Raw genomic sequence first — 17,616 nt, forward strand, 5'->3', positions numbered from 1 at the left:
TTTAGCTTGGAAATGTCTCGATTCCACGTACCTTCCACGCTGTGCCCTGTTGTGGGGTTCCTCCGTTCGTCTGGACTTGTTTTTATGTCCCCTTGAGGAGTTTTGTGTGTTTCGGTCAGGAGAGGTTTAGAGCTGCTTCTTACTCTGCCGCCATCTTAACCCGGAAGCCGCAGAAGTCATTTTTAAAAGTGGGGAGGGGGAACATGTGCAAAGTTGAGAGTGGAGGACAGAGCCTAGCATCTGGGAACAGCTAGGAGGCCTCACATGGCATTTAAATGTTCCACCCCCAGATTCAGCTGCCACATACATGTACATAGGCATGCCTAAATACATATATACACATATGTTCCCAATATAGCCTGATGAGGACACATATTGGGCTTTAGATACGACAAAGAATAAAACTTGGGGCTTTTAAAACCTTTGTGCCTCTAGCTCCTTGTTCCCATTTACATACCCACAAAAAACTCTCTGTAAAGGTGGAAGCAGAACCAACCATGGGAATAAGAGGCAGAGTTTTAGAACAGAAAACATATTGGCAATGCAATCAGAGGGCCTGGATTCAAATCTTGACTCACTTACTACCTGTGTAATCTTGGACTTAACCAATCTGTACCTTTGTTTCTTCATCTATAAAGTGAGAGGATTGGGCTAGATGACCTTTAAGGTCCCTCTAGCCACTAAATTTATGATCCTATGAATGATTTCTTTTTGAGATGAGACACATCTGGCTCCATATTAGCACCATCTGAACAGAAGATTGAATGGGAGTGCTGATGTGCTCTTGGCTAGTTCAGTGTTTATAGCCCATCAGGGTGGTGCCTGGGGCACACACCTATATATTTTATCACTAGGGACTCTAGGGTCTGTGCAGTGTTCACTCTGGAGCTTTTGCGTTCTGACGTCAGCTTAATACACTGTCCATTGTCACTGCTGGATGAGGGAGGGATAGAGAATCCAGCATTAATCAGAATCTCCAAGGCTGTGAGCTGTTCCCAGGGCAAGAAGTGACAGAGACTAAAAGGAGTGAGAACAGAGAGGGATGAGGGAAGAGGGAGCAGAGAATCTTGTCTATGGACTCCTAGTTTTTTCTAGGTTCAATCTTTGTGTTGAAATAAACATGCTGCCTTTAACTGTGGCCTTTTGATTTCCTGTTTTTCTTCCTATCCTGGGCAATTCTTTTGCTCAATCCCAAATCTATTGACCAAGTTATTTGACCATTAAATCAAGAAAACTCATAAACTTTTTATAGTAGGTAATATAGATGGATCTAATGGAATGTCTAATAACCAAATTATTTGACCATTAAGTCAAGAAAACTCATAAGCTTTTTTTACCAAATAATGTAGATGTGTGTAATGGAATGCCCAATAACAAAATTATTTGACCATTATGCCAATAAAACTCATAAACTTTTTATTTTAGGTAGCATAAATAGCTTAACAGAATGTCCAATAATATTTCAGAGGCAAATCAAAGAGCAGGCTGGAATTGACTGATTCTCTCTCAGGCATAGATTCTAGTGGGACAGAATCATAAAAACTGATAGACAAACACTAAATCTAGCCTAGGTTTAAAACTAGCATCATACAAATTAGAGTATATGTGGTAATGGAAATATGATTCTGCTATAAGACACAGTGAAGAATAAAGAGAAGTATGAAGAAACTTAAATGAACTGGTGCAAAATGAAGTAAGAAAAAACAAGTAAAACTATATGCACAGTGACAACAACAATGCAAATACAAAGATCACTGCCAAAAGAAAGAAACTGTAAGTTGTACAGTTATAATGATGAAGGTTGTTCATAAAAGAAGAAATGAGAAAATGTTTTTTCACACCCCCCCCCCCCTTTTTCAAAGAGGTAGTGGTGGTGGTGGTGGTGTGGTGGATGATGGATCACTGCATATACTGTCAGATTCGGTTAATTTGTTGGTTAGTTTTGCAGAACTGTTTTTTGTCTCTCTTTTTTATTTTTTGTTACAGGGGATGACTTGCTGGATAGGGGAAGAGGGAGGGATATGTACTCAGAAATGAATATGATAAAAAAAAATAAAGGACATCAATAAAAACTAAAAAAAGGGTTAGGGTTGTGATAACATTTCCTTAGAGTCTATGGATTATTAAGCAGGAGGACCCTATAATTCTTGAAGGTTTGTGAAGCACTAGCAACAAACACAGAGGAGCAGCTAGCTAGTTGGTGTGGTAGATAGAGTTTGGATTTGGAGTCAGGAAGACTCATTTTCATGAGTTCAAATCTGGTTTCAAACATTTATTAGCTGTGTGACCCCGGGGAAGTAATGTAATTCTGTTTGACTCAGTTCCTCATCTGTAAATAAGCTGGAGAAGGAAATGGCAAACTACTCTAGTATCCTTGACAAGAAAACACATAAATGAGGTCATAAAGAGTTGGACATGATGGAAGGACAAATGAATATCCAAAGCAACAACACAAGGTAAATGTAATTATCATACACTCTAGCATCCTAGGAGAAGTACAGCTTGGCTCTTCCATAGTCCTCTCTGGGAACCTGCTGAAGCACCCCTGAGGAGGCAGTTATGTATGTACTCATGATCACCTGGGACTAAGAAGAAAGGATTCCCACATCCCATACCTGTGGTTCCGAGTCTATGTTGATTCGGTAGGCTTGTGCTTTGCCATCATCGGGACTGCTAGATGACCAGGCCTTCCCTTCAGTTCTACAACAAAGAATTTAGGAGAATTAGTGAGTACTAAGAGCCCAACCTGACCTAATAATCTGGACAATTAGCATGTCATTCACTCAAGCCATAATCCTCACAACTCAGTGATGCTCAAATCGTTTTAGGCAGTCATGTGAGGCCCAGGGGGAAGATGTCAAGATGCATGGGAAACATTTGTGGCTGTAGTGTCATTGGCTTAGACAAATAGTCCATGCAGGCAAGGCACCAGAAAACCACAGAGGCTCAACAGCCCCCTTTCAGGACAATTAGATGACTTCATTCTTGAGATCTCAGAACAACTAGGTTTCCTAAGGAGTCAGAGGGCAGGATGAAAAAGTATTTGGTATTCCCCTTCCCCACCCCACCATGACATGATCCTCATTATGAAACTAGTCTCTTATTGGAAACAGAAACCAAGAGAAATATTTAAATATGAAAAGACAGGAGTAATAAGACTTAGTCCTCCTAATGTCTCACACATCATTTCATTGTCTATGGTACAATCCAGCCCTTGATTACACATTACCATTACTTTGTCTTTTGTCTGAACTGTTTTCTACCAAGATGGTGAACAATTCTTTGAAAGCAGGGCCTGGCCATCAACTGGGCAAAGCTAAACAAATTGTGCATATGAATGTAATGGAATTATCTTTGTGCTGGAACAAAAGATGAAGACTACAGAGAATCATGGAAAGACACTGATGAGCTGATGCAGAGTGAATAAGCTCAAGTGGAAAAATGACATATACAGTGATGAAAACAGTATAAAACAACAAAATCCCCCAAACTAAATGTAATTATAATAGTCAAATTGGCCCTGAAAGGAGGAGGAAATATACCTCCCTCTTTGCAAAGGAAAGAGCCTCTGGATGTGAAGTATTGTATATATTAAATGTTTGGTTGATGTATTGGTTTATTTTCCTAAATTACTTTTTTCCTCTCCCTCTTTTGTTCTCTGTTATAAGGGATAGCTTTCTGGGGAGGTAAGGGTTAGGAAGGGAGGTGAGAGAAGAATACATTTGGAAATCAAGATGATGTAAAAAGACAAGATATCAATATTTTTTTTAAAGAAAGAAACCAAGGGGGCAGCTGGGTGGCTCAGTGGATTGAGAGTCAGACCCAGAGACAGGAGATCCTGGGTTCAAATCTGACCTCAGACACTTCCTAGCTGTGTGACCCTGGGCAAGTTACTTAACCCCCATTTCCTAGCCCTTACCACTCTTCTGCCTTAGAAACCAATACCCAGTATTCATTCTAAGACAGAAGGTAAAGGATAAGAAAGAAAGAAAGAAAGAAAGAAAGAAAGAAAGAAAGAAAGAAAGAAAGAAAGAAAGAAACCAAAGACTAAGGTTTTTTCCTTCTCTTTCTAGACCTTGAGCTTCCTAAGGAATAGGTCTCAGGTCTGCTCCTCCTCTGGTTCCCCTAGACTCTCAGTAGTCTGAGGATAGGTCCCAACTCTGGTCCCCCTACTATTTCCTCACAGACTGTAGCCTTTCCAAGGGCAGGGCTTGGGTCTGCACCCCTTTCGGTTCCCCCACAGCAGAGGGTTTGAGGTTGAGTGTTAATTGAGCAATTACATTGAGCAAATGTGTTAATTGACTAAAATGGTTTGCTATTTATTTTTCTTATCAAGGAGATGGCAAGAAGGGCAAGTTTTTAATTTTAAAATAAAAAATTTAAGAGAATTTCAAGGCAAAAATGAAGAAAAGAAATGAAAGAGGCAAAATGTATATACTAGGAAAGACTGGAAGGAAGAAGGATACCCAGAAGAGAAAGGGGCAGAGGATCACTGGGTATATGGAGTTAAATAGCAGATATGAAGCTCCTGCCATACATAGATGAGAGAAATGAACTGTTTCAGCAATAGGCTGCTACTTGTGCCCCAAGAGATGAGCTAGTTCTGTGAGAACTGTTACAAGAGAGATTGGCTTATAAAAAAAAAGAACCAAACTGTGGTGGCTAGTGACTCCCTCTTTGGTGGTAGTCCCAAAGCAGCCATTTGGGTTATTTTTCAGTCTGGACCTTTGACTTCATCACTGTAGGGAACTCCCATTTCTAATGCAGATCAGCAACTTACAGTCTTACAGAAGTATTAACAGGTCAAGTGATTTGCCCAGGACCACTCAGTCATTATCTTACAATATCAGTGATGGGAATTGAATTCTTATCTTCCTGACTCTAAGGCCAGAAATAACACTAAACTACACTATACTACACAGCCTTTCCAGCTGTTTATTAATCTGCTATTAATAATGGAAGCATCTGCTGTTTTTTATTGTCTATAAAATAAAATACTAATTACCTAGGCATTTAAAACTTTCAACAACCTGACTCCAACCTACCATTGCAGCCCACTTTTTCAAATCACTCTCCTTTATACCCCTTCCTGTTTCAGCCAAATTAGACTACCAACTGGTTCCTAAACTCAACCCATCATCTCCTTACTAGATGCAGTTACAAGCCATCCCCCATGCCTGGAATGTACTTCCTCTTTATTTCTCCCTTTATTTCTTCTTTCAAGGCTCAATTCAGGTGTCACCTCCTTTATAACACAATCCCCTAATTGCTTTCCCCTTTTGGTGTTCTTTTTGTTTTTAGTGGTTTCGGTCATGTCCAAGACTTCATGACCCCAACTGGGATTTGCTTAGCAAAGATGCTGGAGTAGTTTGCCATTTCCTTCTCTGGTTCATTTTATAGATAAGGAACTGAGGCAAATAGAGTTAAGTGCCTTGCCTAGGGTCACACAGCTAGTATTTGAGGCCAGATTTGATCTCAGAAAGATGAGTTTTCCTGACTTCAGGTCTGGCACTCTATCCATGGCACCATCTAGCTGCCCTTAATGCTCTTTACCCCCTAAGTTTTCCTTGTACTATGCTATTTATTCTTCTCTATTCCCTAGTCAAATGCAAGCTCCCTGAGGGCAGGAACTTTCCCTTGTATCCCCTAGATCTATATTAGTGCCTTTAACATAATAGGCACATAATTAATATTTCTTGAGGTAGGTATACTGACTTCCCATAGCATATAATCTAGGATGTGGTGGAGGGAATCCCAAGGCTTGGCAAATTCTGGTAATATACATGGAGACAAATATTAGCAAATAAAAGAAGCTAAGAAGACACTGCTAAGACCAATGAAGTCTTGAGCAAGAAAGTGAATGAATGACACATATAATCTTCTGATTCCTACTCTGGATTGAAGGCAAAGGAACTTCACAGAGCAAAGTCAGATTTGGGAAGAGAACTGCTAATTAAAGACAGCATTTGGATTTTAGAACCAAAATTTAAAATATAGGGATGGCATTGGTCAAAAATGTAGTATACCCAGTGAAGGCTGGTAAAAATATATTGCCTGGGGGCAGTCAGGTGACTCAGTGGATAGACTTCCAGGCCTGGGAACAGGAGGTCTTGGGTTCAAAACTAGCCTCAAGATGCTTCCTAATTATGTGAGCCAGGGTAAGTCATTTAATTTCTACTGACTGCCTAGTCCTTACCTCTCATGTTTTGGAACCAATACTCAGGACTGATTCTCACACAGAAGGTAAAGGGTTTCAAAAATATTGTTTGGGATCTTATGAAACTGTTCAAAATAGATTTAAACTGAAAAGGGGAAAAAACACTTTTGTCCATCTATGAATTTGATATCATAGAGAGTAGCAGTTACAACATAAGGAAAGGAGCAGCAGAGGTACCCAATAATTTGCAAGAGGAAAAAAAAGCCCCCCCAAAGGAATCAGGAATTAAACCAAAGGTCTTAGTGGTTTATGCTCAAATATAAAATAAAGGTAATAAGCAAAGTGAAATAGAAGTCCTTAGTCAAAGGGAAAATTTGGCCTCTTCAAATTAATGAGATTCATAACTGGAATATGACTCTGGATGAGTATTTAAAAGTAATAGAAGAAATAAGAGATGATTGGTGGAGTATTGAGATAATACACATGCATGTGATGTAACCCAGTAAACAGAGGAGGAAAGCACTGTGTAGAAAATTTGGATGAAGATCAACAAGAGGGAGAAACTAAATCCATGGAGAAATGGAGGTGTACTACAGACCACCTAGACAGAAAGAAGAAATAGATTAGAAATTAAGAAAATAGATCACAAAATTGGGACAGAACTACGACACACTATTCATGGGAGATTTCCATTATTCAGACATTTGTTACAGTTTTCTCCCTGTCAAAAGCAAAGTAAGTCATGAATTATTGACTTGCCTTAAAGATAATTTCATCTTTTAATTTGTATAGGAATCAAGTAGATTCAATACTGTACCTGAAGTCAGGAAGCCCTGAGTTCAAATCTAGCCTCAGCTAGTGGTATGATTCTAGTTGTCACTTCCTCTGTTTGCCTCAATTTCCTAACCTGTAGAAGAGGGAAAATAATAGCAACTACCTCCCAGAGTTATTGTGAGGATAATATTTTTAAGGCATTTAGCAATGCCTAGCACATTGTAAATGCTATATAAATTCTATCTTAATCTATAGCTATTTTGCAACTGATTCTGATGAATAGAGACAGACTGAATTCTAAAGTCAAAATAGTAAGAACTTGGGAGGAAATGACCATTCCATCTTGGAAATTTTGGTAGAGGAAAGTGAAATCAAGCATTGTCAGGCAGGTGCTCTAGATTTTGAGAGGATTTCATTTCAAAGGATTCAGAGAAAGGATAAGTAGAATCTAGTGACTTGAAATTCTATGAGGAATTCAGCCTAAGAGGGATAGAGCATTCTCAAGAATGAAATTCTGATGAGGTAAACAGAAAAAATTCCAGTGAGTAAGAAATATGAGAATTCTTTAAAGAAGGAATTCATTAACTTAAATTAAAAAAAAAAAAAAAAAAGATATAGTAAAGTAGAGCACCAGGCCAAGAGTCGAGTGGACCTGGGTTCAAATCTGGTTTCAGACACTACCTAGCTGTGTGACCCTAACCCTGTTTGCCTACCCCTTACCCTTCTGTCTTAGAATTGATACTTAAGAGAAAGTAAGAATTTTTTTTTTGTTTTAAAGATATAGAAAGGGCAGATAATGGTGGACGGATTTTAAAATGTATTTCCAGTCCTGGAAGAGAAGTATCAGAAGCACTAAAACTTGGAATAAAGCTCAAGCTGTTGAGGATAATTAATGTTGAGGATAGTGCAAAACTAAAAATGGATATACAATACTCCTAGTATTCTATTTTTATAAGATTTATGGATATTAATTTTTAGCCTTACAATAGTTAATTTAAAAAGGTATTTTTAATGCCTATATCAGGAAAAAGAAGAAATAAGCAGAGGGGCAGGTCATGTGGCAAATGTCCTTGGGATCTGTGGAGAGAGGTACCCAGCACATCTGGGTACCTGTGCCAGAGCTTTGCCAACACAGCACTAGGAGATAGTGATTAAAAGTAAAAGGAGTTATTTATAAGCTTGGAAGAAGGTCTCTATTGAGCTCCTAAGGAATCCATCTTTGACTCTGAGTTCTCTTTGTAGTGACTTGGATGGAGATATAGATGCCAAACATCAAATTTGTAGATGACTCAAAGCAGCTTTGGCTGAATGAAGAAGGTTCCACAATAAAGGAGATTCCAGTCTTGCTCTACTTGATTAGACTTTAACAATTAGGTTGAGCTGTGGACACTTTTTAGGAAGTTCCTTGATTAGCTGGAGAATATCCTAAAAAACAATAAAAAATGGCATCTAGGTGGCTCATCGGATGGAGTGCCAGGCCTAGAGATAGGAAGTCCTGGGTTCAAATCTGACCTCAGGCATTTCCTAGCTGTGTGACCCTGGGAAAGTCACTTCATCCCAATTACCTAGTCCTTATTGCTCCTCTGCTTTAGAACTTAGATTTTTTGGAATTGATACTTAGTATCAATTCTAAGACAGAAAATAAGGGTTTAAGAAAGAAAAGAAAAGCTACTAAGACAGCAAGAAGAATGAATACCATACCATAGTAATATTTACAACCTGGCATAGTAGAAAGAATACCGGATTTGGAGTCAAAGGACCTTAATAGGAATGCTAGCTCTGACATTTGATATTGACATTTGATAAAGAGGTCTTTTAGAACTGGGTCTTAGTTCTTCATCTATGAGATGGTTAGACTAGATGGTCTTAGATCCCTTCCAGCTCAGTTTCTGATCCTGGGAACCTCGATATTGTGCCCAGAGAACAGAAGAATTAGAAGGGAAATGCCATAACTATCCCTAAGTATGAGAAGAAATATTGTGTGGGAAAATTACTTTGTTTAGACATAGAGAGAAGAGTAAGGGGCAATGGGTAGAAGCTTCAGAGAGTTGGATTTTTAGGATCTAGGTAAGGGAAGACTTTCTAAAAATCAGAGCAATACTGAATTGTAAACAGTTGACTCTGGAGGCTCCTGGTCATTAGAAATCTTCAAGCCAGAGATATTGAAAAAGGAATTCTTTAATGTCTCCTGATGTGAGATTCTGTGTCCCTGAATAGAAAGGGGTAGGCACAAGACAGGCAAATGTATCCCTCAACAGATGCCCCTCTTGGACCAGGAATGATGATTTCTCCAGAAGATCACTAAAGTCCCTATAATAAAGGTTTGTCCTAAACTCAATGCAGAGCTCCATTTGGTCAGGGCAGATAAACCTACATTTTGCAGTTTTGACACCAGGGATCTGAGTCATGGTGGGACATTCAGGAAAGGGTGGTAAATTTCTAAGGAAGGGGATTGACTCACTTTAAGGAAGAGAGAAATTTACCGGTCAAGAGCCTTAGGAATAGGGGCCAATCGTGGAGCAAAGGCCAGTACATGATTCAAAATCCAGAAAATTCCTGATTATAAAATTCAATTTGAAGGCCAAGTAACATTTCCCACTTCTCTTTATGTAAGTCTGAAAGGGAGCAGATGAAAGAGATAAAAAAAAAAAAGAATGAATCCTTGGTATTATTAGCATATTGAAAATTCTCACAAATATTCATAGAACTACAAAATGGCATCACCAGAAGGAACCTTATTTATCTAGTACAAGTCTCTTTGAGGCCCAGAAAAGGGAAAGAACTTGCTCAAGTTCTTTCATCACATCAAGAGAGCAGTAGATTGGAGAGAGAGACACAGAGACAGAGACTTTTTTTTTCATCCTTTTCAAAGTGAAGACAAAGAGATTGAGGGAGAGACAGAAGAAGAGAAAGAAAGAGGGAGGGAGGGAGACAGAGAGGCAGACAGACTGACAGAGACAGAGATTTTTTCATTCTTTTCAAAGCAAAGACAGAGAGACAGACAGAGAAAGGGAAAGGGAGAGAGAGAAGGAGGGAGAAAGAGACTGACAGAGACAGATTTTTTTTCATCCTTTTCAAAGCAAAGATAGATAGGCTGAGAGAGACAGAGAGACAGAGAAAGGGAGAGGGAGAGGGAAAGAGGGAGACAGAAAGGAAGATGGAGAGAGAGGGAGAGTTAGTAGAAATGGGACTAGAACCCAGGTTTTCTGAGGCCAACACACTTTCTATTTATGCCATAATTGGAGATGACCCTTGCTGAGTACTGAAATCCAGCCTCTCATTGCTCTGACCAATCAACCCAGAGGAATGCTGATGAACACTCCTTTTTATTCTTGGTACAAGTGCAAAATGAGGCATCCTCTGATAGACACTAATGTCAGTTTGTTTTTCTGAACAGTGCTTTTTTGTTACGAGGAAGGGTGTGTGGGTGGGTGGGGTGGGGTGCAGTGGAGGTTACTGCCATTTAACATTGGTGTCAAAAAAGAAAAGCATCAATGAAATATTTTTTTTCAAAGCTGCTTTATTGGACAGTTAATGGCATTTCAAGTTTAATATTTTCTCTGGGAACACCCTTGGAAAGGCTTTGGAAATTCCCAAGGGAAAAAAAAGTGACTTTCAGGGAATGGCCCAGTCAAGCATTTGCCTTCAAGGACTCCCTTTGGCAAGGGGATGTGTGGGGGAGATGCTGAGATGCTTGCCTTTTCCCAAGCTCCAGTCCCCCACAGGCTAAAATATATTGAGCATTCAGTCCCACAACATTCAGTGCTGGACATATATCACTTAAAGTACTCCTTTGTATTCATTCATTCTTTAGGAATGTATCAAAACTATTCTTGGAATCAATATTCCAGTCAGCCAAATGGGACTGAGTCCTACATGTATATAATTTGGCTTGGAGACATACTTTTGCCACCTGGAGCCTCAAAGTCCTTCCAAGGAAACCATTTTCTGTTCAGCCATAAAAAGAATTCAATGAGGGACATATATTCTCACCCCAAGCTCTTGGAGTGAAAAGAATTGTTTTGTTTTTGTCTTTGTACACCTAGAACCCAACACGGAGCCTGGCACATTTTGTTATTCAGTTATTTCAGTTGTGTCCAATTCTTCATGACCCCATTTGGGGTTTTCTTGTCAAAAATACTGGATTGTTTTGTCATTTCTTTCTCTAACTCATTTTATGGATGAGGAAATTGAAGCCGAGTGAAGTAACTTGCTCAGAGTCACAAGCGTTTGAGTCTGGACTTGAATTCAGGTCTTCCTAACTCCAGACCCAGTGCTTTATCCTCTGTGCCATCTAGCTGCCCAGCCTGGCACATAGTAGGCACATTACAAACACTAGTTGCCTAATTGATTCCTGTCTCACTTCCAAGATGGAACCTTAGAGATCAGCTAGTCTCAGTGGGCACTTTGCAACCTTTAATGAGTTCTATAGATCTCATCAAATCATATTATTATTACAGTCCATCATGAGAAGGGGAGAGATATAACAGCATTTAGAGAAGGCAGGGACTATCAGATAGAGGTAGAGCTGATCTCTACAGTCATCTGATTATAGCTAGGTTGGTAAGAGTCAGAAAGAACTCAGTTCAGATTCCACCTCAGACACTAGTTGTGTGATTCTGAGCAAGTCTCAGTTTCTCCCTCTGAAAAATGGGTGGTTATAGTAGCATCTACTTCACAAGGTTGTTGTAAGGTTCTGAGATAACATGCACATGTACAGTACTTTGCTATCCTTAAAAGCGCCATATAATTGCTAGCCTTTGTTGTCATTATTATTATCTTTCCTAGTACTAATATCAAAGTCTTGGAGGAAGGTACTGCCCCTAGGAATCCTGCAGATTTTTTTCCAGAATGCTCTGGCCTCAGAATGACTATGTGTCTCCCTATTTCCCCCTATCAGTTGTGATCAGTGATACGTAATGACATTATTGGGATTATTTAGAAAGGCCAGAATGGTATAGTAGATAGGAACCAAGCCTTGGTGCCAGGAGTCCTGCTTCGACCCCCCCAGCAAGCTCTGTAATCCTGGACAAGTCTTTGAATCTCTTAAGGCTCTTAGCAATTCTTTCAAAGTATAGTTACAAATAGTGCACTGGTAAAAGAAGCTTCCTTACTTTGGAGTTCCCTTTACCCATGAAGTTATAGGTTTGGTAAGTGGAAAATTGAGATCTAGTAGGGCCTGTTCGTTGACCGTTGAATTTTTTTTTTTTTTGGCCATCTCCTCACTGAACTCATTTGACATTTGTTCTGAGTCCAGAAAGGAAACAGGACGTTGTGAAATTCCTGCCTTGCCTTAGAAACCAAATACCAAATACAGTTGAGAAAAGAGAAATATTTTCCAGTAACAGAAAGGATTAGTAAGCAGGTTGACTCCTGAGTGATGCTGAGGGGTAACCCAACTCCATTTTGAGGGGACTCAGTGCCTGCAGTAAGCATCTCAGAGGCAGTAAGAGAGTCCAAGTGCCCTCTCCCCAGAAATAACCCAGCCTAAAGGGGTTTTTATCCACAAGAGTAGGCTCTTGTCTTAATCCTCTCATTTCTCTATGAGCTTTATAGAAGTTACCTTGAGATTTGTTCAGATTTAAACTCTATCCTGATTTAAATCCTATCTGTGCCCCTGAGTTCATGAAAATCCCCACGTTGTCACAGATCTAGGCATGGTTGTTGGGTTTTGTGGGTCAGTCCCTATTCTTCCCTTATCTTCCCTCTTCCCCTCTGCTTCATCCAGTCCAAGCTCCTCTCTGTTCTCTAATTTGACCAAGCTCATTCCCATGCCTTTGCTTATAGCATTTCTGTACACCCCTCCCAGCCCCAGCCACCAGCCTGCAAGTCCTACTGCTTTCTAGTCTTTAGCCAATGTTAACTTGGTTGTTATTTATCTTCTTATGTGGCCAACCTTTTCCCAGGCCACAGCAACTGTCAGTTAATGTGCATCGATGAGACTGCCCTCATTTAGCAGAGATAGAGACTGTAGAGCCGACAGTGGAGGTACCTGGGAAGATGGGTCTGTCAAAGGGAGGGCAAGACCTGGGCAGCTTAATTCTTCTGAGTTGAGGTTTAAGGACTCTGCCTGTGTCTTTGGAAGATTCTGGGAGAAGCTTATACCCACAGATGCAAGCACTGGGGGAAATCCCAAAAGGGAGGATCTGAAGCCCACCTGGGGACCTCTAAGTTAATGCCATAAACAACAGGGTCCCTAATTCCCCCTCTTGTTAAATGATAGGAAAGCCTGTCTAGTTGTCTTTTACTGGTAGAAAGATTTAATTTTCTGGCTCTGAGGAGGAAAATTGCTTTCAGATGTATGTCCCAAGTTGGAAGACATTAAGCTCAGATATATGGAAATCATTACCTAAATAACACTCTAGTTTTATCTCTCCTTTCTAATTTAGACCAAGTGCTGCTTTGTGGATTATGGGTGGGAATGTTGAGTCTTGCTTTCCTCTGTGCCCCTTTAAGCCTCCTCTGCCCCAAGCTGGCTAGTTTGCTCACAGTGCCCCATGCAGGCTCATTCTCACCTATATGGATTTCCTTCCCACCAAGTCAGAAGCCCAGGATTGGGGCACACTCATTAAACTTGGATAATTAAAAAGTTCAAATCACCACCTCCTTCCAGCAGGGATGGACCATCAGCTTTCAGCAGGTTCTTTCTTAAATCATATTCAAGAAAATAGTTTATGTACAAGTCCCCACAGTACTTTACATCGAGTATCTCCATCTGGTTACAATTCCACTGGCTTACCCTTTCTGAATTAGGGTTCATCAACAAAAAATAAAATTCTGGTTTGTGTTTTCCTTTTTCAGGGTGCAACCCAGCAACATTTGTGTGGATGGTGGGCACATGACAACCGCCAGGAGACTGTGAGAGTCTTCCCTTTCCTGAGCTAACTCAGTCTTCTTGGCCTATCTGTCCTGAGCTCATCCTTTCCACCAAACTGGGATGACAATGCTGCACGGAGCTCCATGGCCAGTTTATGTGGGAGCCACCAGTTTGTCTTGACTCCAGAGACTGACTTCCTCAGAAGGGCCTTAACAGGGAAGCATGAATCATACCATGTGTTGTGTGGACACTGTCCTGGGCCACCAGGGGAGAAGGTAGGAAGGGCCGTCACTCTCTTTAGCCCTGGGTGCCCTGCTGTGGCCAGGTCCTGGGAGGCCAGCCAGAGAGCAAAACCTCCCAGTCTGTGTATGCCTGCAAAATGGGTCAGAAGCGATCCTTACAGCCCCCAGCTGGCTGCAGCTGTCTATGTAACCTTCACACTCCCAGAGTCAGAGCAAACCTACCCTGCTTAGTACCCAGGGGAATGACCACAGCTGGGAAGGTCAGAATGTGCCTCCTCGGTCCCTGTTTCTTTGATCCTTATGCTTTTTTTGGATTTAGAGATAGAAATTAACTTATTTAGTCCATCCTTTTCCCACCTCATTTTATAGATGAGGAAATTAATGTCTAGAGAAATTATAGTGGCAGAGGGAAATTTGTACTTGTAGCCTCTGACTACAAATCTGTCCCATAGAATTTTCTTCTCCAGACACTGGGGACTGCTTCAACCCATCTAGGAGTCAGACTTTTTTATGCTACTCTGTCCTCTATGATCAGAGATCTGAGACCCCACACACATCCTTGAACAACCCTTGCTGTCCCAAGGAAAGCTTTCAACAAGGGCAGCAGAAGAGTTCCATTGCTTGTGGCTGGTCTAGGCAAGATGGAACATGAACCAAAGAAGACACATTTTCCTTTCCAATAGCTGCAGCATTTGCCACAGAAGGTTCAGAAAACTCTTTATCATGGAGAATTATTTCAGCCCAGGAATTAATAGCTCAAAAGTATCCTCCATCCCTTTGGACCCTTCCCCTGACTGGCTGCTTCCTCCTAGAAGTTCCTAGAAGGAGGACACCAGGCCAGAGAAAGAGAATTTCTCACCTAGATACACTCCCATCATGTCCCTATCCCAGATAACTCTGTCACACCCCACCTTACCCTTTTTGCTTCCTAGTATTGTCTTCCTCCATTAGAATGTAAGCTCCTTGAGGAGAGGGACTGTCTTTTCTTTCATCCTTGTATTCCTAAGCTCCAGCATTTAGCACAGAGCCTGGCACATAGTAAGTGCTTACTAAATGTTTGCTGACTGAAAGATCTCCTAGCAATGAAAACACTGCCCCTCCTCTCACTCTCAGGATGTATTTGGAATTGAGTGGAGGTGGGGAAAGGCAGGGAGGGAAAGGGTAGGTGAAGTATGTCTGCCTGAACCAGCATAGAGTGCTAGGCTTCACACCGTCCCAGGGATGTCAAGATGCTATTGAAGAAAAGCAGAAAAAAGTATGGAATTCTGATGAGCAATATCAATCTCATCAATAAAATCTCTCTGCAAAGCAGAGCAATAGATTTGACTGCTTTTCAAATGAGAGGAATTTCTGATTTAGTGGCTTGTTTTGCCTGACAAAGGAGTTTGGGCCTGAGAAAGAGAAATACTATTAAGACAATCCTTCAAAAGATTTGAAGTTTGATCCCAGAGAAAACGCACCTGGGTGTCTTCTTCCTTTCTTCACAGATGTGGCTTTTAAAATACTACATTATAGTGCCAGATTTAGTTGATGTGAAGGTTGATTTTTTAAAATTATTCTTTGTAATAACAAAAGATGGTTTGCCAGGGAGAGGAGAGGGAGAGATTTATTTTGAATGAAAAAGATCTCAAAACAAAAAAATCAGTAAAACTTTAAATTAAATAAATAATAATTAAACTCTCAGACTACTCTTTCACATAGTGCATTTGTTAAAAGTTCATCAGGGGGCAGTTAGGTAGCTCAGTGGATTGAGAATCAGACCTAGAGATGGGAGGTCCTAGGTTCAAATCTGATATCAGATATTTCCTTGTTGGGGTAGTTACAACCCCAATTGCCTAGCCCTTAACTGCTGTTCTGCCTTGGAACCAAAACTTAGTATCAATTCTAATTCAGAAGGGAAGGGTTTAAAAAAAATTCAACAAAACATGAAAGTCAAAGTTGCTTCTCTAGCAATTCCCACAACCACACATAACTCTAGCATGGAGTATTTTGTTTTGGAATCAGAGGACCTAGCTTCAAATTCTCATGTTATTTCTTTCCAGGTGACCTTTGGCAAGTCACTTCTCATTTCTGGGTCTCAGTTTCTTCATCTATAAAATGATGACTTAGATAGAGGCTGCTTTTGAGCCAGAAAAACTTGCTTGTGTCACCTGTTCCAGATTAAAATGTAATTGGGCAATGTTTAGCAAAATAAATGAAAATAAAATACAACAAAGATAATGTTGATTTGTGGTTTTCTAAGTCAACATGTAGTCTGTGAGATCTCCTTCTATGTGAATTTTATACCACTGACTTAGATGACTTCTAAGATCCCTTCCAATTCTGAACCTATCAGTCTGTATCTGGACTCCCCATCTACCTTTCTCTGGTATAACCAGGAAGAGATGGGATTTTTAGTTATCTTAGAGTAGACCCTAAAGTCAAGAGAAGGGACCCATGGCTTCTGACATAAAGGGGTGAAGAGGAGATGAGAGAGCTAGTTGAAAGTCTTAGCCAGACTAAAGGAAACTCAAGGAAAAGGAGAATGAAGCCCTGTAGAAAGACTTAAGGAAATGCATATAGGTGGGAGTGAGAGAGATGAGGAGACTGAGTGAAAAGGTTAATTTCAAAAGCAAGAGAGTGAGTGAGTAGATACCCAGATACACGCATGGACTGGTCATTAACAAGTGCCTAGAGGTCTGGAGACAACTACATTAGAGGCTGAGGGAACAACTGATCGTCAACCGTCAAAGCATAGCAGCCCTTCTGGTGAAGACAGGATCAGACTCATCTCAACAAATGAGATACTGGCTGAGGGCGGGTATGACTGGAAGTTGTAGGAGGCAGGATGGGTATCCCAGCATCTTAGAGTTAGAAGGTCATCCATCTCATCCAATCCCCACCTCTCTACAATATTCCCAACAAGTGATCAGCCTTCATTTGAAGAGGGGAAACAAAATAAAAAACAATCAAACCCACAATTATTTTTATCTCTAAGTGAGTAGTTATCAACTAGTATGAAATATGAGAAAATATCCAGTCTCAGCAATGTCTGTATCACAGAGGGCTTTGACCTTATAGGTAGTTGATTGTTTCCAAATATGATACTCAAGGGATAGTGTTTAAAGTTTGTTGGTTTTATTTTTAAAGAACACTAATAGGTAGGTCAGTGGATAGGGTACTGGACCTGGCATTAGGAAGACCTGAATTCAAATTTGGCCTCAGATACTTACTAGTTGTATGATCCTGGGCAAGTCACTTAACTTCTGTTTGCCTTAGTTTCCTCACCTGTAAAATACATAGCATAATAGCACCTATCTCCAGGGTTGTGGTAAAGATTAAGTGTAAAGCCTTTCTTATAAATGTTTGCTTCCTTCCTCTCACTAGAATGACGGCCACTGTATGAAAGGATGGGAAAATACTATTTGTGTTTCCCACAATTCTTCTCCTACATCCCAGAATAATGTGGAAAACACTTCCATGATGCTAAGCCAAAAAAAAAAAAGCAAGTTGTGACAGATTCAAGTCTTGCAAAAAGATTGAGGCACATACCCAAGCGAGCGACAAACTAAGTTTTTGAATTCCTTAGTTATTAGCTTGGCAGTGCTTCCGGACTTAAGAGTCAGGATAACACACTAGCACATAGC

The 17,616-nt window shown here is 40.4% G+C and overlaps 1 protein-coding gene across 1 annotated transcript in view; it reads right to left on the bottom strand.

Annotated features, from left to right (window-relative positions):
- PDLIM4 (PDZ and LIM domain 4) overlaps positions 1-17,616 on the bottom strand; it is a 117,450-nt gene that overhangs the window by 53,215 nt on the left and 46,619 nt on the right. Inside the window, exon 3 of the mRNA XM_044664673.1 lies at positions 2,616-2,700. Within this exon, the coding sequence (XP_044520608.1) occupies positions 2,616-2,700 (85 nt within the window). The remainder of the gene's footprint in view (positions 1-2,615; positions 2,701-17,616) is intronic.

Source organism: Gracilinanus agilis, chromosome 2 (assembly GCF_016433145.1).
Source record: "Gracilinanus agilis isolate LMUSP501 chromosome 2, AgileGrace, whole genome shotgun sequence".
Taxonomy (NCBI): Eukaryota; Metazoa; Chordata; class Mammalia; order Didelphimorphia; family Didelphidae; genus Gracilinanus; species Gracilinanus agilis.